The following is a 24695-nucleotide window of genomic DNA, read 5'->3' on the forward strand; positions in this document are numbered from 1 at the left end:
CTGCCTGTAACCCGTAGTCCAGACTGCCTTGGTAGCCAATTATGCCTCCATATGTGAATTTTCTCTCCATTGCCAACTCTCCATATAAGTCCCATTTTCAGCAGATCAAGGCCATGCATAATGGCTTTCCAGGTTGGTGAGACGATGGAAGGAAACGCTGTGTCGATAAGGTCACCATTGGATAATACTTTGCCTTCATTACTCGTGCACACAGGCTATCAGGATGTTCCAAGAGCCTCCAGGCTTGTCTCGCCAACATAGCTTGGTTAAAAAGTTTGAGGTCTCTAAAGCCCATTCCTCCCGTCTGTTTTGATCGAGCTAGTTTCCACCATGCAGTCCAGTGAACTTTCCTTTTTTCCATTTTTTGTGCTTGTGCCCCACCAAAACTTACGAATAGTTTTTTCCATTTGATCACACACCCCGTCCTGAAGCTTGAACACACTCATGATATATTCAGGGATGGCTTGACCAACAGCTTTTATCATTATTTCTTTTGCACCCATGGACAGCTCCTTCTCAGTGTAATCTGATAATCTTTTGCTCAATCTCTCATTCAGGGGTTGAAACCTTTCTGATTTCATTCTTCCTTCTGGTGTTGGTAGTCCGAGATATTTAGACTCGAAAGATATGAGATTAGTACCCAGAGTGGATGCTATCTGATCTCGGATATCTTCAGCACATCGATCATTGAATAGTATAGAACACTTTGCAGGATTAACAAGTTGACCAATATCCCGACAGAAATTTTCCAAAATATGTTTCATTCGTATAGCCTGCTGGTGCTCTGCCTTGAAAAAAAGTAAGCTGTGATCAGCAAATAAAAGGTGCGACACTCCTGGGGCATTCCTTGTAACCCTGATTGGTGATATGGTTTGGTCCTGAATTTCCTTCTTCAACAATACAGACAGAGCATCGGCAACAAATAGAAACAGATAGGGTGAAAGTGGGATCACCTTGACGTAGACCACGTGTAGGTTGAAACGAGTCCAAACGGACTCCATTGAAGCATACTGCATAGCGTACAGAGGTCACACTGTACCCATTTACTATGAAAGCCCAGCTTCAGAAGAACCTTGTGTAGAAAACTCCAATCTACTCGATCATATGCTTTCGAAAGATCCACTTCATAAGCACAAAAAATATTGTCACCATTCCTGCCATGTTGCAATGAATGAATACACTCAAATGCAATTAGTGCATTATCTGTGAATAGGCGCCCCGGCACGAATGCACTTTGATTAGGAGAAATTAGCTCATGGAGATATGGTCTTATCTGTTTACCAAACATTTAGACACAATTTTATAAACCACATTGCAAAGCCTAATGGGTCTAAAATCTTTTAGTTCCTCTGCATGGTGAATCTTCGGGATAAAAAAAAAATTGATGTTTCATTCACACCCTCCGGCATATTACCCTCATTGAAAAAATTCTGGACTGCCCTCACAATGTCAGACTTCATGACGTCCCAATTTCTTGTTCTGAGAATGGACGACACATGACCTGATTCATCTCTTCAGTGACAATTGGTGAAAAAAGATGTCGCAGCAAGTCTGCATTCACTTCGGGGTGTTTAGCATACAAATTACTGAAGAAAGCAGTGGCCATACTCTCCATTTCTTCCTTACGATTAGTCCATTGTCCATCCTCCTTTTTCAACCTCCTGATTTTATTTTTCCGAGCCCGCCATACTGCCTTTCGGTGAATTTTTTTTGCATTTTTGTCTCCCTCCTTCAGCCACATGATGCGTGATCTCTGTAACCAGAGCATTTCCTCCCTGTAAAGCATCCCATCCATTTTCCTTGTGGTTTCTATGATCTGCTTTCTTGTTACCTCATCCTGGTATTGGCTTTGTAGCCCGGCCAGTTGGGTCCTTAGAGCTTCAAATTCCTTGCGAACACTCCCAAATTTCACGTGGCTCCAGGCATTTAGGCTCTTCATGACATGTTTTAGTGCATCTGAAATGTGACCCAAATCATTCTTACTCGAGCATGCCAACCATGCCTCTTTTATTTCCTCTTCAAGGGACTCCTCCCTTTCCCACATAATTTCATATCTTTGGCATTTTACATTCTTGTCTTTCGTTCAAGTCATCCATTTTTATCAAAAGAGGACAATGATCAGATCTTGGGGACACTAGGTGCTCCACACTAGCCCCTGGAAAAAGGTGCGACCAGTTTGCCGAGGCAATTGTTCTGTCAAGACGTACCCTGGCATTTCTTCCTGCAGGCTGCTTAGAATCCCAAATCAACTAGACCACAATCCTCCATCATGTCTCTGAATGCTTTCATCTGATTCTCAGATCGAGGGCTCTCTGAAAAATGCTCAAATTGCCAAGCTGCTTCATTAAAATCCCCACGGACCATCCAAGGCTGGACAACCTCTTGTTTGATCAGTCTCAATCTATCCCACATACGATGGCGATGTTCACATCTTGGCTCTCCATAGACAAAGGTTGCACGCCACGCATCCGCTGTGGGGTTTTCTTTAATCAGAACATCAATATGTCTGTGAGAATATGACTTCACATCCACCATAAGAGATTCATCCCAGTAGAGAGCTATGCCTCCACCCCTATTATCTGATTCAACCGCAAAGCTGTTTTTCAAGCCAATCCTCCATCTAAGGTTCTCCATCCTCTTCTTACACTGCTAGGTCTCAGATAAGAGGACCAATTTGGGGTTGTGTGTCGCCACAAGGCCGCACAGCTCCTGAACTGTCGGCAGTTCCAACATATAAGATTCATGGCTCTTGACGGGGCTCGCCATGAGCGTTCGTCAGGGGTACACCACCATCATCCTCAACCATCATGAGGAAGAACACCCACAGTAGCATCCATATCCTTTTCCTTATGATCCTCAATTCATATTTGCATGAGTGCTTCACTGCTTCCTTGTTCGATAACCAAAGATCTGAGCAGCAAGGAAAGAAACTGTACAAGAACCAAACCGCAAACATGTACTGTGAACAAGCAACAACATAAGCAAAACTGCATCTCCATTTTATTTCATTATTCGCAGCAGGCATTACATATATATGGTGAGGCCTAGACCTTACAAAAATTGCCATAACATGTTCAACCCAGCAAAAGCTAGAAGGAAGGCGCACACACACAGGAAACAACTCACTCATGATCTGCCTGCTAACTGGGAGATACACCAAACCGGGGCAGAGTATCCGAACTTGTCGGACGTGGTACTGAACTGACCGTGGTTGTCCCCGACCACGGCAGTTCCAACGGAAGGAACTCATGGCTCCTGTCGGGAGCTTACCTCAGCACCCGACAGTTTACCGGTCGCTTCCAAACCACCTATTACATCCTTCGTTTACTTTCCAACACCTTTCATATTATCTCCTGCATCCTCACAGCTACTACCTCCCAGTGGTGATTCAGTTTGTCCTATTTCCTCCGTTTCCTTTTTATTTTTCTTTTTTTCGTATTCAATACGTAGGAGAGCTGCGTATCTTTGTATTAGTTTTCATACATTGCGGACCTATCCGGATGCACGCACACAGGTTTAGACATATTTTAGCTTATATTACACCACCACAACGACAACACAAATGGTATAGAAAGGCCGAGATCAGAAATGCTGATCTAACACACCTGATTGCACCTGCCAGCCTATGGCAGCTAGGTGTTTTGCACCGGAGGCACACCAGAGTTGCCCTTCCTGAATGATCTCGTACAGCAGCTGTGAGGCATCTTTTGGTGGTGATCTTGCAAACACCCTTTTATTATGTTTCTTCCATATTTTCCATGAAACAAGCATAAACGCCGAGTCGAAGCCTTTCCTTTGCCGTGAATGGACACCGTCTCTCTTGCTGAGCCACTAGTCTAACAACCGGACTTCATTTGCCGGGAACTAGTCTAACAGCCGTACTTCATTTGCCGGGATGACGTTATGCAAGTTCAGTACTGCAGTTGTCGTTGTCAAGATTTGCGGATCGAGACTTAGACTAGTAAATTTCTTTTATGCGCGTAAAGCTTCGGATGGTGGCGTGGAAGACACGGGGTTAGACTGGTTCGGGCAAAGGAAGCCCTACGTCCAGTATCGAGGCAGCTCGTGTTTCCCACGCGGGGTTCTGTAGTAGGGGTTACAGAAGGACAAGAGAGGGAGCTGATCCCAGGTCTCTTGAGGGTGCTTGTGCTCTAAGGGAGTGTGAGAGTGTACTGTTGGCTTGAGGAAAAGAATCTAAGTCCCCGTCTCAGGACCCCCGGTCCTCCTTTTATAGTGCAAGAAGGACTCGGGGTTACAAGCGAGCCGGGCCTCCAGTGGAGGGGTAGGAAGGATAAGCTAAGTAAGAAAATAATCCGGGGGGTCCCAAGGCCGCCGCTCTTGCTCCGGCTTCCAGTCCCTGTCAGCGCGCCCACCGAGGGAGGGCGATTCCTTCGTCGACGATCTCCCCGGTCGCCGTCGCCGTCGAGAGTGATGATGATCTTCAGCTTCAGCATCCGTGCCCGCCGGGGAGGAAGCTCGATGCTGCTGTCCCGCCGATTGCCGTAGGACCCGGACGTCACATCCCTGAGACTGCCGTTGGGCGCACGGGGCGCGAGAGCGAACGGTGCGCCCTCCTGCGTCGTTCGGCGCAGCTCATGAGTACTTTGTGACGAATCGGAAGGAGCTGCGGCCACTGCAGCCCGCGCCGCACGGCCGTGCACCGGTATTTGTGATCGGTTACGTTGGGGACGCCGCTCCCTTTTGACTTGACGGGGCCGTGGTGCATTTATGGCGAGGTCGACAGGGGGACCCACGAGATCGTTATCCTGATCCTCCAGGCCGCGCCCGAGGGGAATATCCGTCTCGTGGATCTGAGTGAGTCCGACCCCCGCGCCCAGGGTCGGGCGAGGCGGAGTTTCTGCGGTGGGGGTCGGGCGCTCCCGACCCCGGTTCCCTGGGTCGGACGAGGCGGAACCTTGCGGCGAGGGGTCGGACGCTCCCGACCCCGGGACCGCGGTCGGACGAGGCGAAACCTTGCGGCGAGAGGTCGGGCGCTCCCGACCCTGGGGCCGCGGTCGGGCGAGGCGGAGTCCCTCCATCGAGGGGTTGGGATTGTCCGACCCCGGGACCCTGGGTCGGGCGAGACGGAGTGGAGTGTTCTCTGCCTTCAATGGGCCGGATTTAATCGTAATTACCGCAGGTGGGCCTAGGCCTTTATGACTGTCGCTTTGAGCGGCATTGGGGGGTCGTTAATATTTCCCCCCAACAGCAGTGACTTTGATGCCACACTTGCATAGAGAACGAGCACAGGCATTCAGACAGAGCAACAGGTTTGATAGTACACTTTTTGATTGCAGGTTCCATCTCCTTGTTCTCGCCTTGGATTTCCTCACGAGGTCGCACAAAACCTGCACTTTGCTGTTGCACAGGATTATTGATCTTGGTGCTCTATTCCCCCAGGTCGTCACGTTCCTTGCGTTTCCCGCCCTTCAATTTTTTTGCACTAGTAGTGTCTGAATCTGACTTCCTATTAGTTTCCTCCACTTGTTCCGGCTTGGTTGTTTGGACTCTCATTTTGGTTGACCCTTTCCTCTCCCTTGCTTGCACTCATGACATCATCTGCACTTTCATTGGCCTCAGACCCAGGTACCTGCTTATCTACAACAGATAATTTTGCCACTTCTACGCTAACCTGCTCAACAGCCCCATGTACAGAACTAGATTCCTTCTGCCCCAGATATGCCGGTTCAGGAGCACGCCACAACAGGTTGGGTGAGGGGTGTTGCGGAGCCTTACCCATCTCGTCCGGCAAGGACCAGCACCGGGGATCATTAAAGTAAACTGGAAGGACACGGAGGTCCAAGCTGAAACTGATTTTCCTTCCTACCTTCGGCACATCACATCTTGCTTCCATATGTCGTGTGAAACCACAGAACAAGCAAAAATTAGGCAATCTTTCATACTTGATTTGGAATTCTACTTCTTCTCCAGTAACTTCGTCAACCAGCGTGATCTCACTTTGTAAGGCCTTATACAGAGGAAGCTGAATTCTTGTTCGGGTGAATTTTTCATTTATGGTCCCCTTGCATTGTTATCAATTTTCATCGTGGTTCCCAAGCATTCACCCAGATCGTAAGCAAGCTTCTTAGTGAGGAGAGAGAATGGGATATTCCTTAAATCTATAACCATCAATGTGAATAGCATAACCTAAAAAGACACAATCCACTATTTTAACCCAAGTTTACGTTTCTTAGGTTATTGGCACACTGACCTTTGCCAAACAATCCCAAGTCCGTAAGTAAGAAAGCATAAGCCTCTTCTTCTCCCATTCCTTAAATGGTGTTACCTATTTATTCTTTGTAGGAACACGGTTTAGGACATGACATGTAGTTAATATTGTCTCACTCCACCATTCCTTTCACTCCACCATTCCTTAGAAAGACCAGTTGTATCTAACATTTTGTTAGAGCAACTCCAAAAGGTCCCTTAAATCACCACTAATAGCCTAATTAGGGAGAAAAAGAAAAAAAGTCTCTCCAACAGCCTCCCAAAAACTGCCGCAAATTTTCACGGATGCTACCCGGCACCCCGCATGTTTCCACGAGCTCTCTCCTCCCCCAATCCTCCCATGCTTCCTAATTTCCCGCGCGCCTGATCGAATCCAACACCGGTTGCATCAAATGATTTCGTCGGCTCACGACGATTTTATTGTATCTATCTCCAATTGCAATTGCACAACACAGCGGCAGATTTACCGGGCAGGAGTGGCAGCAAAAGAAGAGGCGCCCGGAGGGGTGAAGCAGCGGCGACGGGCGGCGGTGCTAGGATTTCGATCAAAACAGATCGTGAGGAGGGAGAGTTGATGGCGGCCCAATAGAAGGCCCACTCGTACTAACGTGGCCAGTCTCCAAGTTTTGGGGAGTTTATTATTGGTGATCTGCTGTGGAATGACATAATTTTGGGGAAATAATTTTTTAGTAGAGCCCCCATAGATAATTTTGGGGAAGGATTTTTTAGAAGACTCCTGGAGTTGCTCTTAATCAAATCAGTTAGATTGCAGTTCTTTCTTTGGGCAACCCCAAACTTTGTCAACAATGCTCCTGCATTTGCATTGAGCTATTCAATTCTATTTTTGATTATCTATATTGATCATCTGCACTTGCATTGAGCTATTATTCTATTTTTGATTGTCTATATTGATCATCTGGCTATTTGCTGGGATACTTTGACATGCATAACTTGCTAAGAACTTTAGTTGTTCCCTGAACAATGGAGGACAAGGAGGTGGTGCCGGTGGTACTGCTGGCCTGATGCTGGTGCAAGGGGAGGGGGGAGCAGAAACTCACATTGCAAAAGCAGAAGTTGCTTTTAAACAAGCTATTTAAACTTCTACATTTCTCTTTGTCCTTGACTTTTTGCTTATGTTATGATTACTGGGCTGCATTCTCTTTGCAAGCTGTATGTTTTATTTTAAACCCTTGCATTAAATCCTAGCTGTAACGATCGAGCACATGATTTCTAAAATAGGGATTAGGGAAGTAAGGGATTTTTTTTTCACACATGATTTGGGTGACGTAGGAGGGATTAGGGAAGTAAGCTGCTTCAGAGATTTGTTACTACGAGAAGCGAGAAGCGAGAAAATCTCCGCTTAGATTATAATTCAAACGTGGCTAGGAGAAGCGTATCCAAATAGAACCTTAATCCCTCCAATTTCCTTGTGGATTGAAACCTACATGCCGAACAAGACCTAAAGAAAGGTGGAACAACGATTTAAGTCATCGTACTGAACCACTATATGAACCGTACCCTAAACCTGCTACTGCTAGCACGACGAAAAACAAATTGAATGGATCACGCTAGCGAGTAGGGATTAGCTACTGAACTTCTTATGGTCTCAACCGCAATGATGCTCCAAAGCTCAACCATACTGCCCATTAGATCATAATGATCCTACCCTGCATCACCAGCACCACAATACAGAAATAGTAAAACACAAATTACTTCTTTTTGATAGTCCTATTTGAATTATCTGTTCAGTTCCTGTGCAGAGTAATTATTTAAAACAAATAAATGATGCATTATGATGCCAGATGAATCCTCGTAAAAAATCATTTCCACTTATACAGAGTATACAATGATGTGATTAACTGGATCTCAATACAATATTTCATATTTATATTCCCTAGAATGCCACATAAGCAAGAATGCATCTAGTTCATATATGAAATAACTCACACAATGTATATTTTCATCTTTTTATTATTTTCAAAAGGCTACACGCAAGACACAGGGATCTTGAAAACGGTGTGCAAATAGTTTCATCACCATAAAACTACTTTTTTCTCTCACCTTATAAATAGTATGTCATGTTATCAGAATTACCTACATGGCAGCTCATTTATTTTTTATGAAACTACCTGAGAATGATCTAAGGCCAATCTTAGTAGACAGTTTCATTGCACAATTATCAAGACTGAGAATTTGGTAATTGTGTCAGTTGAGTGTTGATGAAACTTCTCTCTTATGATGAAACTCCCCCTCATAAAACCTCACTAGCACATAAAACTCACTTGGCACAGTTATCAAGTTCTATAAAATCTAATGAAACTTGCACTAAACATGTTGGTTTCATAGCATGACACATTTGGTCATACGATAACGCAGAAAATAAATGATTGTCTCTATGAAATTGTGTGATGAAACTATGCATTGAGAGTCATTGAAAAGATGACATGGCACTCTTAGTAATAGTGCGATGAAATCATGTACTGAGATTGATCTAATGATCTTGCTAAGTTAATAATTTTTCTACGTAGTAACAAATTTAATGCTGATGGAAACTCCGATGGCTAATGTGTCAAATTGAAACAGAAGACCTGCGGTACTGCTTGTACGAATAAAATCTCAGAACACGTAACATGACGCGCGTGATTTTGAAAAGGAAAGCGCACCCCCAGGAACAGAGACACGTGGGGTGCTCTGGGTCACGAACCGGGCTATGAGATCGTACCGGGAAAAAGGATCAGCCGCGAACGCGGGACCTTTCCACCTCTGCGCGCGCGCCCGCCTTCCTTGCTGGCCACGCCTGCCACCTGCTCGACGAATCGCCCCTTCCGTCCCCAACGCGATGCCGCCCCTCGCCGCCGCCTCCGCGGCGCTGTTGGTGGCCCCCGCCTCCCCCGCGCCGCGGCCGCGGCTCTGGCCGTCCCGCCGCGCGCGTCCGGCTGCGGTCCGGGCAGCCGCGCTCCGCGCCCTGCCGCGGCGCCTCGAGCTCTGGCCGCAGCGCCTCGGGGCCGTCGAGAGCACGCCACCGCCTTCCTCCTCTTCGCCGGCGCCGGACTCTAGCTCAGGTCGGGTGGTCGCCTGCGCGCTGCTTCTCGCTTGCTTGTGCCGGTGGCGCTTCTGGTGCTTGAAATGAGCGTTCGTTATTCGCCACAGGCCTTGGTGCGGGCTCCGGGGGAGGTGGTGGTGGCGGTGATGGAGGCGGTGGCGCTGATCTTGGGTGGCTGAGGGTGTTCCCGCATGTGCTCACCGCGTCCATGGCCAACTTCCTCTTCGGCTACCACATTGGGTGCGTGCTCCTATATTTCGCCTGCAACTGTAACGGTGCTTCCTTGAATCTGCCATTCGTCTCGAATTGGGAGTATGTATCTTTGTTTAGCTACCTAGACCGATTGTGCAGTACTGGTGCTCACTCTGCTCACTGCATGACATTAGAATCGAGCATGATTGTTCCCTAAATGGCTAAATCTATGTTATTTGAGGAGAACTTCGATAGCAACATTTTCACTGCCACCTGCACTACTAGCTGAATAGGTGTGTTTTTACTGAAAGAATTGTGAAAAACTTGGATGATTAATGGACTGCGCCATACAATGCATTGTACGGTTTTCTGTTAAGCAGTGGCGGTTACCTTTATGCACTTACGTATACCCTATGTCTAGATGCATAATAATATCTATAAATCTAGAAAAGCCAAAATGACCTATAATTTGGGACGGAGAGAGTACTACATAACAGCTACTTATTTGGTCTTTTAGTGATGTGTTTTTCTAGAAATTAGACTAGTATAGTAGAGATGCAACATTCATTGCAAAGAAGTGGATGTGTATCATCATTATGTATACTTATTTTATACAACTACCATTTCTGATCATTTTAGCATGCCTTTACCTGACTTAGCTCCACCCCTGCCATTAAGCATCCAACTGATGTCTGGTTTCATCATATGGTTGCAGAGTCATGAATGGTCCAATAGAGGATATCGCACGGGAGCTTGGTTTTCAAGGAAACCCATTCCTCCAAGGTCTTGTGGTCAGCATATTCATTGTTGGTGCCTTTTTCGGGAGCCTAGGCTCATCTGCACTAGTTGATAAATTTGGTTGTAAAAGGACCCTTCAAATTGATAGTATTCCATTGATTATTGGGGCTCTTCTAAGGTATTTAGTCTCACTGTTAGTGTGTTTCTGTGTTCCTAAATTTATGGAGTTTCTGTTGATTAGTGTAGCATGTGGTTCCTTTCTTTTACGTATAAAGCAATCATACAGTGCGCAGGCAGATTCGTTGGATGAGATGCTCTTGGGAAGATTTCTTGTTGGCATTGGCATTGGTGTAAATACTGTTCTTGTTCCGCTATATATCTCTGAGGTATTTGCTATTTCGGAATTGATCATTGACATTATGCTTGTGATTGCTATCATACAAATTTTCAACTCACCCTTTATTCACATTTCTAGGTTGCTCCAACAAAATATAGGGGTTTTTTGGGGACTCTCTGTCAAATTGGAACGTGTTTAGGAATTATTGCTGCACTTTCCTTGGGGATACCTTCTGAAAGTGATCCACATTGGTGAGGCATTTCTCGTTGGCATTTCTGCATCTTAATGATGTAAGTCATCATTTGATAAATTTACTGTTGTGCAATGGCATGATCATGGAAAAAGTAACAACCACATCAAAGAAGACACATCACCTGTTGTTCATGTAACTTCCATTGTATAGAAGAATAAACTCAAGACATGTCAATGAAATCTTTAAATAAATCAAGGACATGTGAAGTGAACCTCACAGTTAATGAGTCAAATATATAGTTAACAAGTAAATCCTGAGGTCCATCACATCAATTGCACATTCTTCAATGTAAACTCTGCCAACAATCCCTACTGCGGTAAATATGTTTTGATGCACAAGAAAGAACTGCAAAACAAGAGTCCAAAGAAAAAAAGAACAAAAAGAGAGGATATGTACAGTTAAGAAGAGCAGTTAGGTGAGACTGTCTACCCAAGCCATGACTAGGGTTCTAGTATCTCTGCAAACTATTTGCAGGTCAGATGCTTTTTTATAAAAATAGTACTGAAGGCCTTTGCTTGTTTGTAGGTGGCGAACGATGCTTTATGCTGCATGTGTACCTGGTTTTCTTATTGGTGCTGGGATGCAATTTGCTGTTGAGAGTCCACGCTGGCTTGCCAAGGTATCTTATGACTTACTTTGGTAGTTTCATCTTGTTATTCAAGGTCATTGTTTGCATCAGAAAGCCATGTCTTGTAGGTTGGAAGGTTTGATGATGCCAGAAAAGTTGTAGAGAGCCTTTGGGAACCTTCTGAAGTTGATAAGTCCATGGAAGAGATCAAAGCTGTTGTTGCAAATGATGATTCACAGTCCAGCTGGTCAGAACTTCTGGTGGAGCCTCACAATAGAGGTACTTCTATTTATCAGAATATACTTTTCTCTTTGGCACTTTACTCATTTCTGCTTTATGGAAACTACTTCGTATGCGCATGTTACATTTGCATGCATGCGCAGTTGGCTGTTGAACTGCTGATGCATGTCTGCTTGTGCCCTCAGAGGATGAGACATTCATCTGATGTGTTATACTTTAACAGCCTTGTACCTGATGGTTTGTTATCTGGGGCACTAAATTGTGAATTATTACTGAAGAAGTCTGAGATGTGATGTAGTATTCGAGACATTTATGTTTTGCACCACCAGGTCTACATAATCTCTGCACTTTTTATCCAGATAGTGAGTTAGAGCTTATTTCCCCTGATCTACAGAAACGAACCCAGGTTCCCCAATACTTCTCTGCAGTATTTTCTGCAAAGTTGCTATGAGTTGCTCATGCAACAATGTGACTTTACTACAGCAAACAAGCAAGACATGTTCCTTTATGTGGCCAAATAAGTTTCCCTATTGTTTATCCTCTTTTGTGTGTGACCTGAAAATCTGAGACACAGAAATCCTTGTAATTTATGTACTTGAGGCACAGAGTTCTCGAAACATTGATAGCTTATATTATTATGATTCTCTTCATGCAGTCGAGAACTTAGTTGTTATTGTATATGCAGTTGCATTGATTGGAGGGTCCCTTTTCTTTCTGCAACAGTTTGCTGGAATAAATGGTGTTCTTTACTTTTCATCATTAACATTCCGTGATGTTGGTATTACAAGTGGTGCTTTAGCAAGCTTATATGTTGGAATAACCAACTTTGGAGGTGAGTAAACTTGGTTCTCATGTTTTATGTTCTATGGTGACTTTTTTCATAAACCCATGTGCCATATTTTTTGGATTTTAGGGGCACTTGTTGCTTCAAATTTAATGGATAAGCAAGGGCGAAAGAACCTTTTGATAGGAAGCTATCTTGGAATGGTACACACTATGTAACCTTCTTATTGATACTGTGATAAATCTTTTACGCCTCAGCAAGTCTCTGCATTTTATTGTCATATGAGAGTTTACTCTGAGTGCTTTATTTATGTCCATATGATTATCCATACATTGAGTCAACAATGGTGTGGTTCTTATGTATGTCGATGAGCCTACTCTTTCCAAAGCATCAACTTATTTTTGTTCTTTCTGCAGGCATTCGCAATGTTCCTTGTAGTATATGGTATCAGCTTCCCCCTTGATGAAGGAGTTGCCCACAGCTTGTCAATTACTGGAACTCTTTTGTATGTACTTTCACACTTTCAATCTTCTCTAGCAAATTCTTATAGTTGAATCCATTAGAGATGATATTCATTGCCTGGAGATTCAAAATTTTGAGGGTCAAACACTTGTTGCAGTATAATAACTTGAGGGAGCTTTAAAAAGACATTATTTTGCATATTGAATGGGATTGCATTCTTGATGGAGAGTTTGTTTAAGATCTTCTATTACTGTTTTCCGTTTACCAGAAGGCTTGCTTAAGAAATTACATCTATCAGATTTCTCAATGTATAGAAGCCATTTAATTGCTTATGGATAGTATATAGTATTTTCTAGCATAGTCTCTGCATCACGATGTGATAAAAGAATTAAGTGCATGTAGTTATGGATCTTTCATGTTGTTAGTTTGTATTGAAATGTCAATCAGAATGCTGATTAGAAGTTTTTCTTGCCCATGATGGATTGGGATTTAGGAATTCTTTCAGTTACCAGATTTATGTTGACAATTGCAGGTACATTTTCACTTTTGCCCTTGGTGCTGGGCCAGTTACAGGTATCATTATACCAGAGCTGAGCAGTGCTCGTACACGGTCAAAAGTTATGGGCTTCAGCTTCACTGTACATTGGGTATGTACTTCCCAACCCTATACGCCACCTCAAAAAACTACTTTTGTAGTAGCTTGCATGCAATCAACATTTTTACTTGATATAGAATATGGTGTGTAACGGCACTTCCTTGTGGATTACATTGTTTTCAGATATGCAATTTTTTGGTGGGACTATATTTTCTTGAGCTTGTGAAAAAAATTGGGGTTGGAGCAGTCTATGCAGGTTTTGGTGGGGTTTCCTTGCTTACAGCACTTTTCGCCTATAATTTCATAGTTGAAACAAAAGGACGCTCTCTTGAGGAAATTGAGATGTCTATGAGCCCAGCTACCCCTGGCAAGCGGGAGTAAAACATGTTCATCCATTCAGTTATGTGACAAACTGAACTGCACAACTGCCTGGTGGATTGAAGCAGATGGGTACACTCGTTCAATCTAATGCAGTTTGGTATCTATGGACCTAACCTGTGTGCTTGTAGTAGGCTAGTGGCTATGTCAAAACATTTTCTCGTCAGTCTTAAGCAGCAGCAGTTTGTTGGGAACTACTCCCCCGTCTATAGTAATGCCCATGTGTACAAAGATCACATCATCGAGTACAGCTTTTAATAGATCCGTTGTATTTTGGCACGCCTAATGTACTATGTAAATAAAGGAAAACAAGGTGCGCCAGTAATTTCTGTGGTGCATGAGTTCGTAATGTTTGTATGCTTTGCTCTTGCACAATTAAGACTCATCGTTGTAGAGCACTTCATGGTGCAACTTGTGAACTGCAAATTAACATATTTTTGAGAGATTGTGCCATAGCCAATAGTTCGTGGTCAGTAAAATCATGCCCCACTAAAATGCCATCTCTGTCATTTATCGCAAGCAGGGAAGGCAACCACTCAACTTCTGCATCTTTGCTGAATGTTAGGCAGAGAAGGAACAAATGTCAACCAATTCAGGACGGTGCTTTCAGTTCAGTCGCTTTATTTGATCACGGGTCGTGAGGCTTCGCCACACAAGGAACTCATGGCTGTGGCACGCCCTGACTCGATATTCTTGCTTCTGTTTTGTGGTCTCCAACTAGAGGAGCCAAAAATTTCCTGGTCAAACCAGATAATTTTCTCCACGTCTTTTGTGCCCATCGTCAATCTCCTTTGATATGAATCTTTTGCTAAGTTGAGGTCCAAAGAACAGTGATGTCGAAATAAGGCGAAAGAAGCACTTCATTTCGACTTCTCAACATCGATTAGTCCACGATGTTGACGTTGCAACTATTGGACAGTCTTTGTTTTTCTGAAGATGCTTTTAAGTTCGTGGCTGTATGTTCTCAAATCTTTGGTAGCGTTTCTGGGTAGCTTTGGACTTCTGTATCTTGAGTGTTCATACTAGTGTGTGACTCTGGTTCTAGTATTGAATTGCGGTGGCGGCTTCTGAGAGGACACTCTTCTTTCTTTTCCTTTCTTTTCCTTCTTAAAAAAAAGATGCAGTATATGGCGTTGGTTGTGTGGTGGCTCGTGTCGACGTCCCAATCCGACCGAACAGGGGTTGTGGAGGCTAGAGTCGATGCACCGGGCAGAGCTTCGTGAAGGCTCGTGTCGATGTCCCAATCCGATCGGGAGGATCTGTTCGCCGGCAGCGGTTCCGCCACAACGGGCTTGTGGCACATCATGGCGGCAGGATGAAGGATGGCAAGCTGACGAAGGTTGTCGAGCTCACGTGGAGGCGATCATAGTTGTGGTGGCGGCCAGGGGTTGCCACATGTTTGTCAGGTTGGCTGCTTGCAGCGGACCGTGATAGCTGGCGTTGCTTGGCAGCTATCAGTACGGTGTAGGACTGCGTCGGAGGACGGCGCTTGCAGCAACGACATCGTGGAACGACTAGGCTTGCAGCTAACTGCGGCGGTTTGCTCAACTATGCTGGCTACTCCAGGCGGGTGCAAGCGACTTCTTTAGCTCGCTGGCACGGTAGCGGAGCCTATGTGCTCGGGTTGAGCAACGAGGCGAAGTCGACCTGCGGCGGCGGCTTAGCTGTTGGGGAGCAGGGCAATATTGCTCACCATCCCGACGACGACGACAAAAAAACGGATCCGTGACATGGAGCTTCCTTAAGGCGATGAGAGAGAGGAGTCCAATATCGGATGTGGCGAGACCCCCATGCATTGTGTTTTCGAGGGGAGTGTGATGTTGCAGTGGCATTATGGCGACGGGTCTTGCATGGTAGTGGCCTTCTCGGTGCGGTGCGGTTTGATTCTCTTGGTTCCCTATCACATAGAGTCACGCCTGGTGGTTCGGCAACTACATAAGCGTGAGACTATCCGGGGGTGCTGCGATAAAGGCCTATTGAGTGGATTGGTGCGACCACGTTGATGTTCCAATCCAACCAACCGGGTTTCGCGGTGTTGAGTGGTTCCCGCGTTGACATCCCAATCCAACCGGGCGAGTCGAGCTATTTTTTTTCTCTTTTTTCCTTTCATTTCTTTTCGTGCCTATAACCTCCAAGGTTGTAGTCTTGTATTTTTTCTGCTATATCAATAGAAACTCGTATTATCTTGTACGGTTCGTTAAAAAAAAGTATTGAATTGCAAAAGGATAGTATACATGCGTAAGGGTTCTTTCCTGATGAATATGTAAATGCTAATATATACTCTATCCGTTCCAAATTATAGATCATTTTCTAGATCTAGCGGTATATCTAGATGTATAATAAAAGCTATGAATTTAGAAAAACCAAAATGATCTATAATTTAAAATGGTGAGTAACGTTCTATTTTGAATAAACTGATCCCGCACTTGAATGGTAGAAAAAAAATAAGCAAAGTTAAGTAACATTCTTGTGTGAGCATTTGTTCTATATCAACTTTCGCAATCTGGTTCAACCATCTAATAAATAATGTGCTGGTACTTTTACTTTTCATTTTTTCCAATGTGCTGGTATTTTACTTTTCATTTTTTTCCTGATAGGGTGTTTTTACTTTTCAGTTGAAAGCAAGATCACTAGTCACTACCATGTTACTAGTGACAACACTGGTCCATCTCAGTCCTAGTTCACAATACCTTTTGCCTTGTTGCTCCAATGAAAAAATAATTGACGTTGAACAAGTACAACAATCACTTATGAGTTATGACTTACCTCAGTTAACCACCTAGCTAATCACCCCACTAAATACCGAAGAGCCATATACAGAACCTCGGTAACTTCCTTAATCACCCCTCTTAGGTGACCCCAAGGGGTATAAGATAAGGAGTGGGTGATGCTGATATAGCATTGCTGAAGTATGACTAATAATGCAACGAAAAGACGTCACTTTCGGATCGTATCCTCTTGTGCTTTTTCACTCGTTTCCTTATCATATATACTAAAGCACTCTTTTTTATCACCTTTTTAATTTGGTTTCTTTTCTTGGATGAAAGGACCACCAATTTTGTGACCCAACTATGCCTCCTTGGTTTATCATTTTTCAATTGAAACAAAAGTGTGGTGTGACATGCTGAAAAAAGATACTGAATAGGCCAGTACCTTTGTAATGGGATGGAAACATTTCTTTCTTCACCTTTAGGAAAGACTACTAGTCCACCACTATAGCAAGTACAGGAAAGTTACCTCAACATATTTATGCGATGCTCACTTTTTTGACAGTAACGTCAGTGTTGTTGCTTATCTTGCCAAATCTTTGCCATGTCATTTCGCTGTTAATTAGCCGACCAATTGGACTGACTTGCACAAATGAGCTATCTTTAGCTACCCATCATATTCCAAATGACACGTAAAAGCACGAAGGCCTAGCCAAGTTTGAGTTTTTTAATCAGTATACCAAAATAGACGCTTCCACACACGTACGAAATATTGGATCGATAGATCCTAAGATTGATTAAGTCACCACAAACTTCTTACATCGTCACCTTAGAGTAAATCTAAAAAGACAGTACTTACTAAGTCTGGAATTGAGCTGGGTTTTGCAATTCACACCTTTCATTTGTGTTATATCGTGGTTGACGCCTATTGCATGCTGTTGGGTCTACTTTTAGCAAAACGCACAAACCATGAAGAAGATTCACACCAATCAAGCCGCAAAACGTAGCATAATATGAACACAAAATGTTTGAGCAAATAACAGCCCAACAGATAAATGTCACAGATATAGGTATTCGCACAATAGACCAATCATGTATCAAAATCATAGCTTCTCAACTGTTTGATTTTTGTCTCTATTGTTTTTTATTTTTACTTTAACAAGTTTGTGGTTCAAATTTCCCGGGCAATGTATCCATCATGCATGTTCCAAATTGACAGAAAGTAGTAGATCTAACCAGCCGGAGCTTGACACGTGTTAGTGGTTGAACAGCTAGAGCTTGACATTGGACCCTTTTTTTTAATCGAACATCTAAGCCTTTAAGTAATGTACAGATGCCAATTGTAGAGAGGAATGATATACATACATCGATATTCTTCTAGTATAAAAGGCTAACGATGGAAAATAAAAGCCCAAAGCCCTGAATAAACAAATTTTAAACGAGAGAAAAAAAAGAATATTTGAATAGCACCGCTAATAGAATAAACAAAAATCTGCACCTCTTCTCTGAACCTGTTTTTCGTTCTTTCTTTTCTTTTGCTTTTTGAGGGCATCTTCTCTGAACCTGTTACACTGGCCCAAATACCATTCATAATACTTTAATCGAGTTGCACACAGCCCAATCAGAGTTCAGAAAATTCTCATCCTCTCGAGGAAAAACGATTTCATATTCGTCTCAGAAGAAATTTCTTGGTTACTCGCTTGGTCAAATCTCCCGTCCAATTCTTGATTTGACACTCGCGTCCATGCGAGCACTCGTTGGTTGAATGCCACGGCTTCTCTACATCAGTCGCTTGCTGCGTTCAGTGAGGATTCTGGCCGTTTACTTCTGCACCCTCTGATACATCGCACTCGGCGTGGAAAACCGCTCTCACCGGCCGGTGATCGGATAACTTGTAGTTGCAGGTCTCGTATTGGACTTGCTTCAGTCCCTTGCCTCGCCACAGAATGCGATCGCACCTGCGCAGAGGTAAACACTTCGGTCTGAGGTCACATTCACTACTTAACAAACGCATGTCATTTACAGGATTCAATGTACAAGACTTTGTGGCTGCACATCTCTTGGTCGAGATTTCTATTGCTTATAATGCAAAAAACGTGCAAATCTTTTTGTGTATTCTCAAAAAGGAAAGATGTGTAGGGCTGTTCAGCTCACCATGCTGGTGCACGCTTCTTCTCTCCCCGGGCAGCATCGAAGCACCAGTAATACTGATCAGAGTTGGGGTGGTACTTGTAGGTGGGAGAGAACGTGATCAACCCTTCTTGCCACCCCTCGAAATGCCGCCCCCTTGAGAACTCAAATAGTAGCTGCGATTGCACGAGAGCAACACCAGGCTTTCAGATATCATCAGGAAATGGATTGAGATGACATGTTGAACTTACGTTGGCGAAGAAAGTACCTGATCATTTTCTAACAAGATGGCCCAGTTCTTGGCTTTCACCAGCGACCTCGTCTCGGCCTCTTCCAGGGAGATCCTATAATTCAAGTCGCCGAGCAAAACTACTTGACTGCACAAATGGTAAAGAAAAAAGGAGTCGTAAATAAATTATTCAGATAAACTGCCCAGAAAGAAGTGATGCACTGGATGATGCATGCAATTATGGACGACACCATTTTGGTTCCTTAGCAGGTTCTTATTCTCAGCTGGGATACCCCTTTCGTTTTCATTTACAAAGGAGACAAGGTACATCATTTAGCAAAATTTAAACATGTCACATCAAACTAAGAAATAGAGAACACAATCATAATCTAATCCTACGTTCAGAGATCACTTATGATTGTTAGAACCAGATAGAATCTATACTCTAGAAGATGCTTAGGCTGTTATTGACTTTTTGTAAAAATCTTAAAGAGCTGATGTGTTGACTAGTTGGCAAAACTTAAAATCTGGTGGAAAAAATGAGGTTATTGAGCTGAGCTGATGTACACCTACTCATGATCAAGGATCTTCTCTGGCAATTCCTGAGTTGAACCACCAGGGAACCATGTCCTAGAAAGTATGTCCGTGACATCCAAATTCCTCAGCAGAACATCCCCTTCTTTGCCACCAGAGGCCAGGTGACAACAGACAAAGCAAAAGCTCGTCTGATGCAACACAAATCGGATCGAAACAGAACCCTGCAACCCACGCCACGTGCACGGTCATATCATTCACATATATGGATCATATGTACTTCTGTATGCATCTTATGCTTACCTTGTTCCCTAGGCAGCCCATGATACCTGAACCAATGCATGACACATCTAGATGGTGAATGAATTGCTTAAGGCTGCTTCTCACCCATACTGACGTAAAGATGCCAACCATCTGCTTGCTCCTGATGCATCTGAAGCCTTCTCCCTGCACAGTGCCCTCCAGTGCACTGCTATTTGTAGATTCTTGGGTCAACTTTGCCCCTTCTTTTCTTTCTTTTTTGTTGAGTGCCTCCCCGATTAGCGAGTTCCACTTTGCAGATATACCGTTCTTTGTAGGACCAAGCACATTTCTCGCATTGAGTGGCACTATCTCCTGGAACCTAAAGCACCACCAGAACAAATCTTATTCAGCAGGAACAAAACATCACTTTTACAACAGATGAGTTGAGAGAGGTTGAACTGAGCAGGCTACCCTAAAACATAGATGTCCCAGGTGCTGGCCCTTGTATCCAACCAATCCTCCAAGTCCAAATCATCAGATGGTGCGATGCCACCAACGTTCCAGGTACTAGCAAACACCCTTCTTATGCCAAAGGAAATAAAAGATCAGAACTGAAATGCTATGAAGTAGGAACAAACTCGAAGTACCGAAATGCGAGGTAGTGCAGGTTACCTGTATACAAATGTATCTTTGTGGCCATTCAAGTGTTTCTGTCCCAAGTTTTCATCCACTACGCTCGAAACCTCAGAGGCAGATCCATGACCATGCAGCTGTTGGCGGTGCAGTAGCTTGCTTGTTACTAACCTTGGCAGGATGATCTAGAACAAGAACAGAAGATGTTATTACGCTTCAATTCTGCTATAAAGACACGAGAAACAAGTAGCTACAGGTGCATGCCTGCTCACTTGTCTCACCTTTCGGTGTTCTCCCATGTTGTAGTAGAGACAAGGAAGAGATCACCTCCCTGTCTAATAGTAGCATGCAGGAGCATACATGCACGAGCATGTAATAACCAAACATGGCGAAGTGCTGCATGTTATATAACTAAGGAAATGGGCAGGTGAGAAAGGAGGAAACAGTAGCTGTGATGTTGACAGAGTTGCAATCAGAGCTTTCTATTGTGTCCAATAATTATCTTCAAGACATTCACACAGCACAGTGCATGTCAGGCTTTTCATGGACCAGAAGGTTTACTGCCAGTTTACACCATAACAAACTAACAAAGACAGCAGCTATAGTTTAATTCTCAGCATTTCCTGTGTCCATGGCTCTATTACAAACACTGTTGTACAAATACATAAGATTAACATCATTACACATGAGAATACCTTTTTTATCAAGTGGCACAAAAAGTAATGTGAATATGCAATCCAGAGTGTTCTGATTGGCAACCTACACTGTCATGCTTGATGGTTTGGCTGGGTAAGAAACCATCCCATGTTGAATAAAGGCTGAGTGGGAAGAGACAAAGGCACACTTGTGCAAGTTGCCTACCTAATATATGTTTGTTATTATTATCTGTTTGTTACACACTTGTGCTGCCCTTGGTTTTTGGCAAGCCAATCATGCAACTTTGTGCTTGTATTTTGCAAGAATTTTGGACTCTTGTCCCTATTTGCATATGTGTATTGTTTGAAAATTCACAGAGATCTCAATGTTGTATCAGCTTCTACGTTGTGGTTGACCGCATGGATAGATATTGTAGGTAGCATAGGCTTTATAGACCTCAAAAACAATTCTGCTAGGGTGTTAATGCGCTTAATTATTTGCAGTTTTCAAACACAAGTGTGATAACATGCTTACCTCTCCCTGAACCCCAATAGTAAGATATTATGGCTCATGGTTGTGCTTATATCCTCAGAAACGAAAAAAAATGAATTGAAAAATGGTGAATTCGTGGGCCACCTGCTAGAGATGTCAGATGAAAAACAAACATACCATTCAGCTCTATAATTTGGCTTTCAAGGTATGGAGTGTTGGAGGCACCATAAGCTATAGTGCAGTCCAGGAATAAAAGAAGGATAAAAGAGGACATGAAAAGAGACAGGTATGCACATCTAGCCAGGACCAGTACCCACCGTTCATTTTTCCTCAACAATCAAATTGGTGTTTGCCACATTTTTCTTCATTCAACAAGTAACCAGTCTCATGAAACCACCATCGTTCCTTTTTGGCATTACAAGGAGCCAAGGCAGGAAGGATGGTCCCGAATGAGAATAGGAGAAATTCTGTCCGTGCATTTCTCTGATATACTACATACCTACACACTGGCATGCAGCTATGCACAGCTGTGGAAACTTGAAATCTATGACGCCACACTTGGCAAGATCTTGCTAGCCTGAATGGGCATTAATGCCTTAGTGGTCTGCACCCAGGTTCCAACGGTGCTAGTGCCAGCTGATGCAATTTGGACCAAGATGATGCAGCAGTTACAGAATTCCCTATTTCTAAATGAAATGCAGTGTATGTGGATTAATAGCAGGAAATTGGTAAATCAATCATTATGATCTACCAAAAAAATTCTGACCAGGTTTTCTCATTTCTGATCCTGGTGCAAATGATCATCACAGACAAAACCTGGAACTTAATCCCTACACCACAGAAGAATGGTGCCATAGTACTGTACTACTGTTGCATACTTGTCACAGACTAACAGGTACAAAGTACAAAACTTTTTGCTTATTAAAAACAAAACTCGTTTCATGAATGCTGAGTAAATGCAAACCTCACCTCTCTTGCAGGAAGATTAAGTATTGTAATAGGTATCACTATTAAGAGAACTGAACAAAACATGATTTAAGTAACACGTAAAAGCGTAATTACATTTTAGTGGATGTTTATCTTAAAATGTGAGACTGCCTTAGAAATCATGATCAGTTAAAGTATGACAATCCATCCTGCGTTGTTTCTTTTCCAAATGCAATACAAACTAACAATCAGATCACTAGCACTATTAGGTGTGAACTTATACTACGTTAAATTTAGCAATTTACAATTCAGTAGGCCCTTTCCATCACTGCCATCACCTTCAAGTGAAAATTGGGCGCTCGCGGTATACTAAATATCACAATTTGGATATCTACTCATGGCTTTGCACTTTCTCTGCCATCGCAGAATATGCATTATTTCACAAGCATTTAGTGCTGAATTCGATAATTAGTTTCCATGATTAATAAGTTCATATTTTGTTCATTTATATAGAATGTTTTGTATCACAATCGATGCATGATTATCAAGTTATCTATGTACAAGAAAGAATATCTGGTGTAACCTCATTTCTGAATATATCAATTGGATTAGAATTTAGATTTGTGCATGCTAACCTCATTTCCTCCTTTAGAAGTTAAGCATGATACTTTACTTTTACAAGATACTTCTATCAACGTTTTTCTGCATGCGTGGCAATGCAATAGCCACAAAGGCGCCATACAAACATGTAATAAAAGACAATATCCAGGGTGATTATATACAATATCCACCCTCCATATTTTAATGAGTGCATGACCAATAATTGATCATGAATAATTTGAAGTACATATGCAAGTTGATACAGATCTTCCCCAACAGATAATAGGAACTACTGAACAATTGATATGCAGTTGGATCACTCTATTCGCTTTTTTCATCTAGTTACGGACCTAAAACTGCAGTATTTCTAGCGAATCTTGCAAACAATGTTATTTAAATAAGGGCTAGTTGGAATCATGCCATTACAATTCTCAAGAATTGGAAATTTGCCATCGGTTGTCACTGACAGGTGGGAGCCACCTCAGTCACTGACAATGGCATTTTTCAAATGCATGTCCAGACCATACCGGTATATGATGAAAAGAGGTAATGAGAAGGCAACCTCAACCTTCTCAGAAAAATGCAATAGCCAAGCTCTTCGACTTATCAATGAACATTGGCAAACACTGTGAAATACTAAAATCTAAGGGAAAAACGAAATGAGTACCTTGTACAGATATTTTTGGTTAATAACTGCTTTTAGAACAAGCTTTGATCAACCGAACCTGCAATAGTACAAAGAAACTGTAATAGGTACGTTCTATGTGCAATGTTACATGCTTGCAGCTAATTATATGAGCAATGTTACAGGCTTGCAGAAAATACAGAAAACTAAGAAAAATGTCACTTTTGCCTTAAATGAGATGTCAAAGTGACCATTTGCACACATTTTAAAAGAGGCAATTATAGCTTAGTCAGGGCAGCTGATAAAAGAATGATTGGAGCATAACCAAAAGCATGGCTGGCGTAAAAGCAAAAGGAAAGATTGAATTTTACATCACCTTTGCCTCCAACAACAGTAGCACAAATGCATAAAACAAGAACTTTAGGAGATAAGTTCAGTATACTGAATATGTGCACAAGCATGCAGCTAAGCAGTAGAACAATTGCTTACAACTTCAAATAAAAACAGCCAGTCATAAAACAACATGTGACCAAACCAAACAACAACGTGATGTTCAACAAAAAAACGGTTTATGAATAGAAACACATAATTGGTGTCTTAAATCACCTTCTAATGGCACATCAAGTCTACATCATCCTTATCCTTAGTTTCAGAAACACCTACTCCACACATTATACGGATAGTTTTACCTTCCATGCCTTGTTTCTAGTAATGAGAGAAGTAATAAATTATGCAGCATTAATGTTACCTCATGACTAGATGAACAAATTATGCCACAGAAATGGCGATTCTACAGAGGTATCATCTAAACTTCCTAGAAGATATAACATGCTATGGCATACTCATGCCAATCTGTCCATTTCATGAAAAGAAATACAGAAAAGGAGAACAGTTTTTTATAACAAACAGCATGACAGCATAGAAGCAACATTATGAATATAGTATTCACAGTACCAAACTTTATAATAATATACCATAAATCTTAAGTGTTACTGAATTTGCAACATCTTCAGCAGAAAAACATTCACTGTAGTTTTTTCCATACAGAATAAATGCCACATGCCTATTATTGTCAGAACCCAAGAAAAGTCAATTGTGATTGCATACTGACACAAAGCAA

General features: G+C 42.8%; 2 protein-coding genes across 6 annotated transcripts; one reads left to right on the top strand and one right to left on the bottom strand.

Annotated features, from left to right (window-relative positions):
- The first annotated feature begins 8966 nt into the window (after positions 1–8966).
- On the top strand, positions 8967–14193 carry LOC101784641 (probable plastidic glucose transporter 1). Of its 2 annotated transcripts, none has more exons than XM_022824583.1 (12): positions 8967–9290; positions 9379–9511; positions 10179–10379; positions 10488–10587; positions 10677–10789; positions 11317–11410; positions 11488–11638; positions 12285–12431; positions 12513–12586; positions 12800–12888; positions 13378–13492; positions 13748–14193. In XM_022824583.1, the coding sequence occupies exons 1-12, from the start codon at positions 9068–9070 to the stop codon at positions 13790–13792; spliced, it is 1485 nt and encodes a 494-aa protein (XP_022680318.1). In that variant the 5' UTR covers positions 8967–9067; the 3' UTR covers positions 13793–14193. The 2 variants fall into 2 exon arrangements, with proteins under 2 accessions (XP_022680318.1, XP_004956744.2); XM_004956687.4 differs by having other exon boundaries at positions 8969–9290; positions 13624–14193.
- Positions 14194–17789: 3596 nt separating this feature from the next.
- LOC101785307 (type IV inositol polyphosphate 5-phosphatase 9) lies at positions 17790–24691 on the bottom strand. Of its 4 annotated transcripts, none has more exons than XM_004956688.4 (8): positions 20577–24691; positions 20335–20480; positions 20134–20241; positions 19723–20041; positions 19459–19643; positions 18925–19033; positions 18681–18832; positions 17790–18484 (listed from the first exon to the last, which is right to left on the bottom strand). In XM_004956688.4, exons 1-8 carry the CDS (start codon positions 20592–20594, stop codon positions 18328–18330), a joined length of 1194 nt encoding a protein of 397 aa, XP_004956745.1. In that variant the 5' UTR covers positions 20595–24691; the 3' UTR covers positions 17790–18327. The 4 variants fall into 4 exon arrangements, with proteins under 4 accessions (XP_004956745.1, XP_012698755.1, XP_012698753.1 ...); XM_012843301.3 differs by having other exon boundaries at positions 20134–20244; XM_012843299.3 differs by having other exon boundaries at positions 20560–24691.
- Between the last annotated feature and the right edge of the window lie 4 nt (positions 24692–24695).

Source organism: Setaria italica, chromosome II (assembly GCF_000263155.2).
Source record: "Setaria italica strain Yugu1 chromosome II, Setaria_italica_v2.0, whole genome shotgun sequence".
Classification (NCBI taxonomy): Eukaryota; Viridiplantae; Streptophyta; class Magnoliopsida; order Poales; family Poaceae; genus Setaria; species Setaria italica.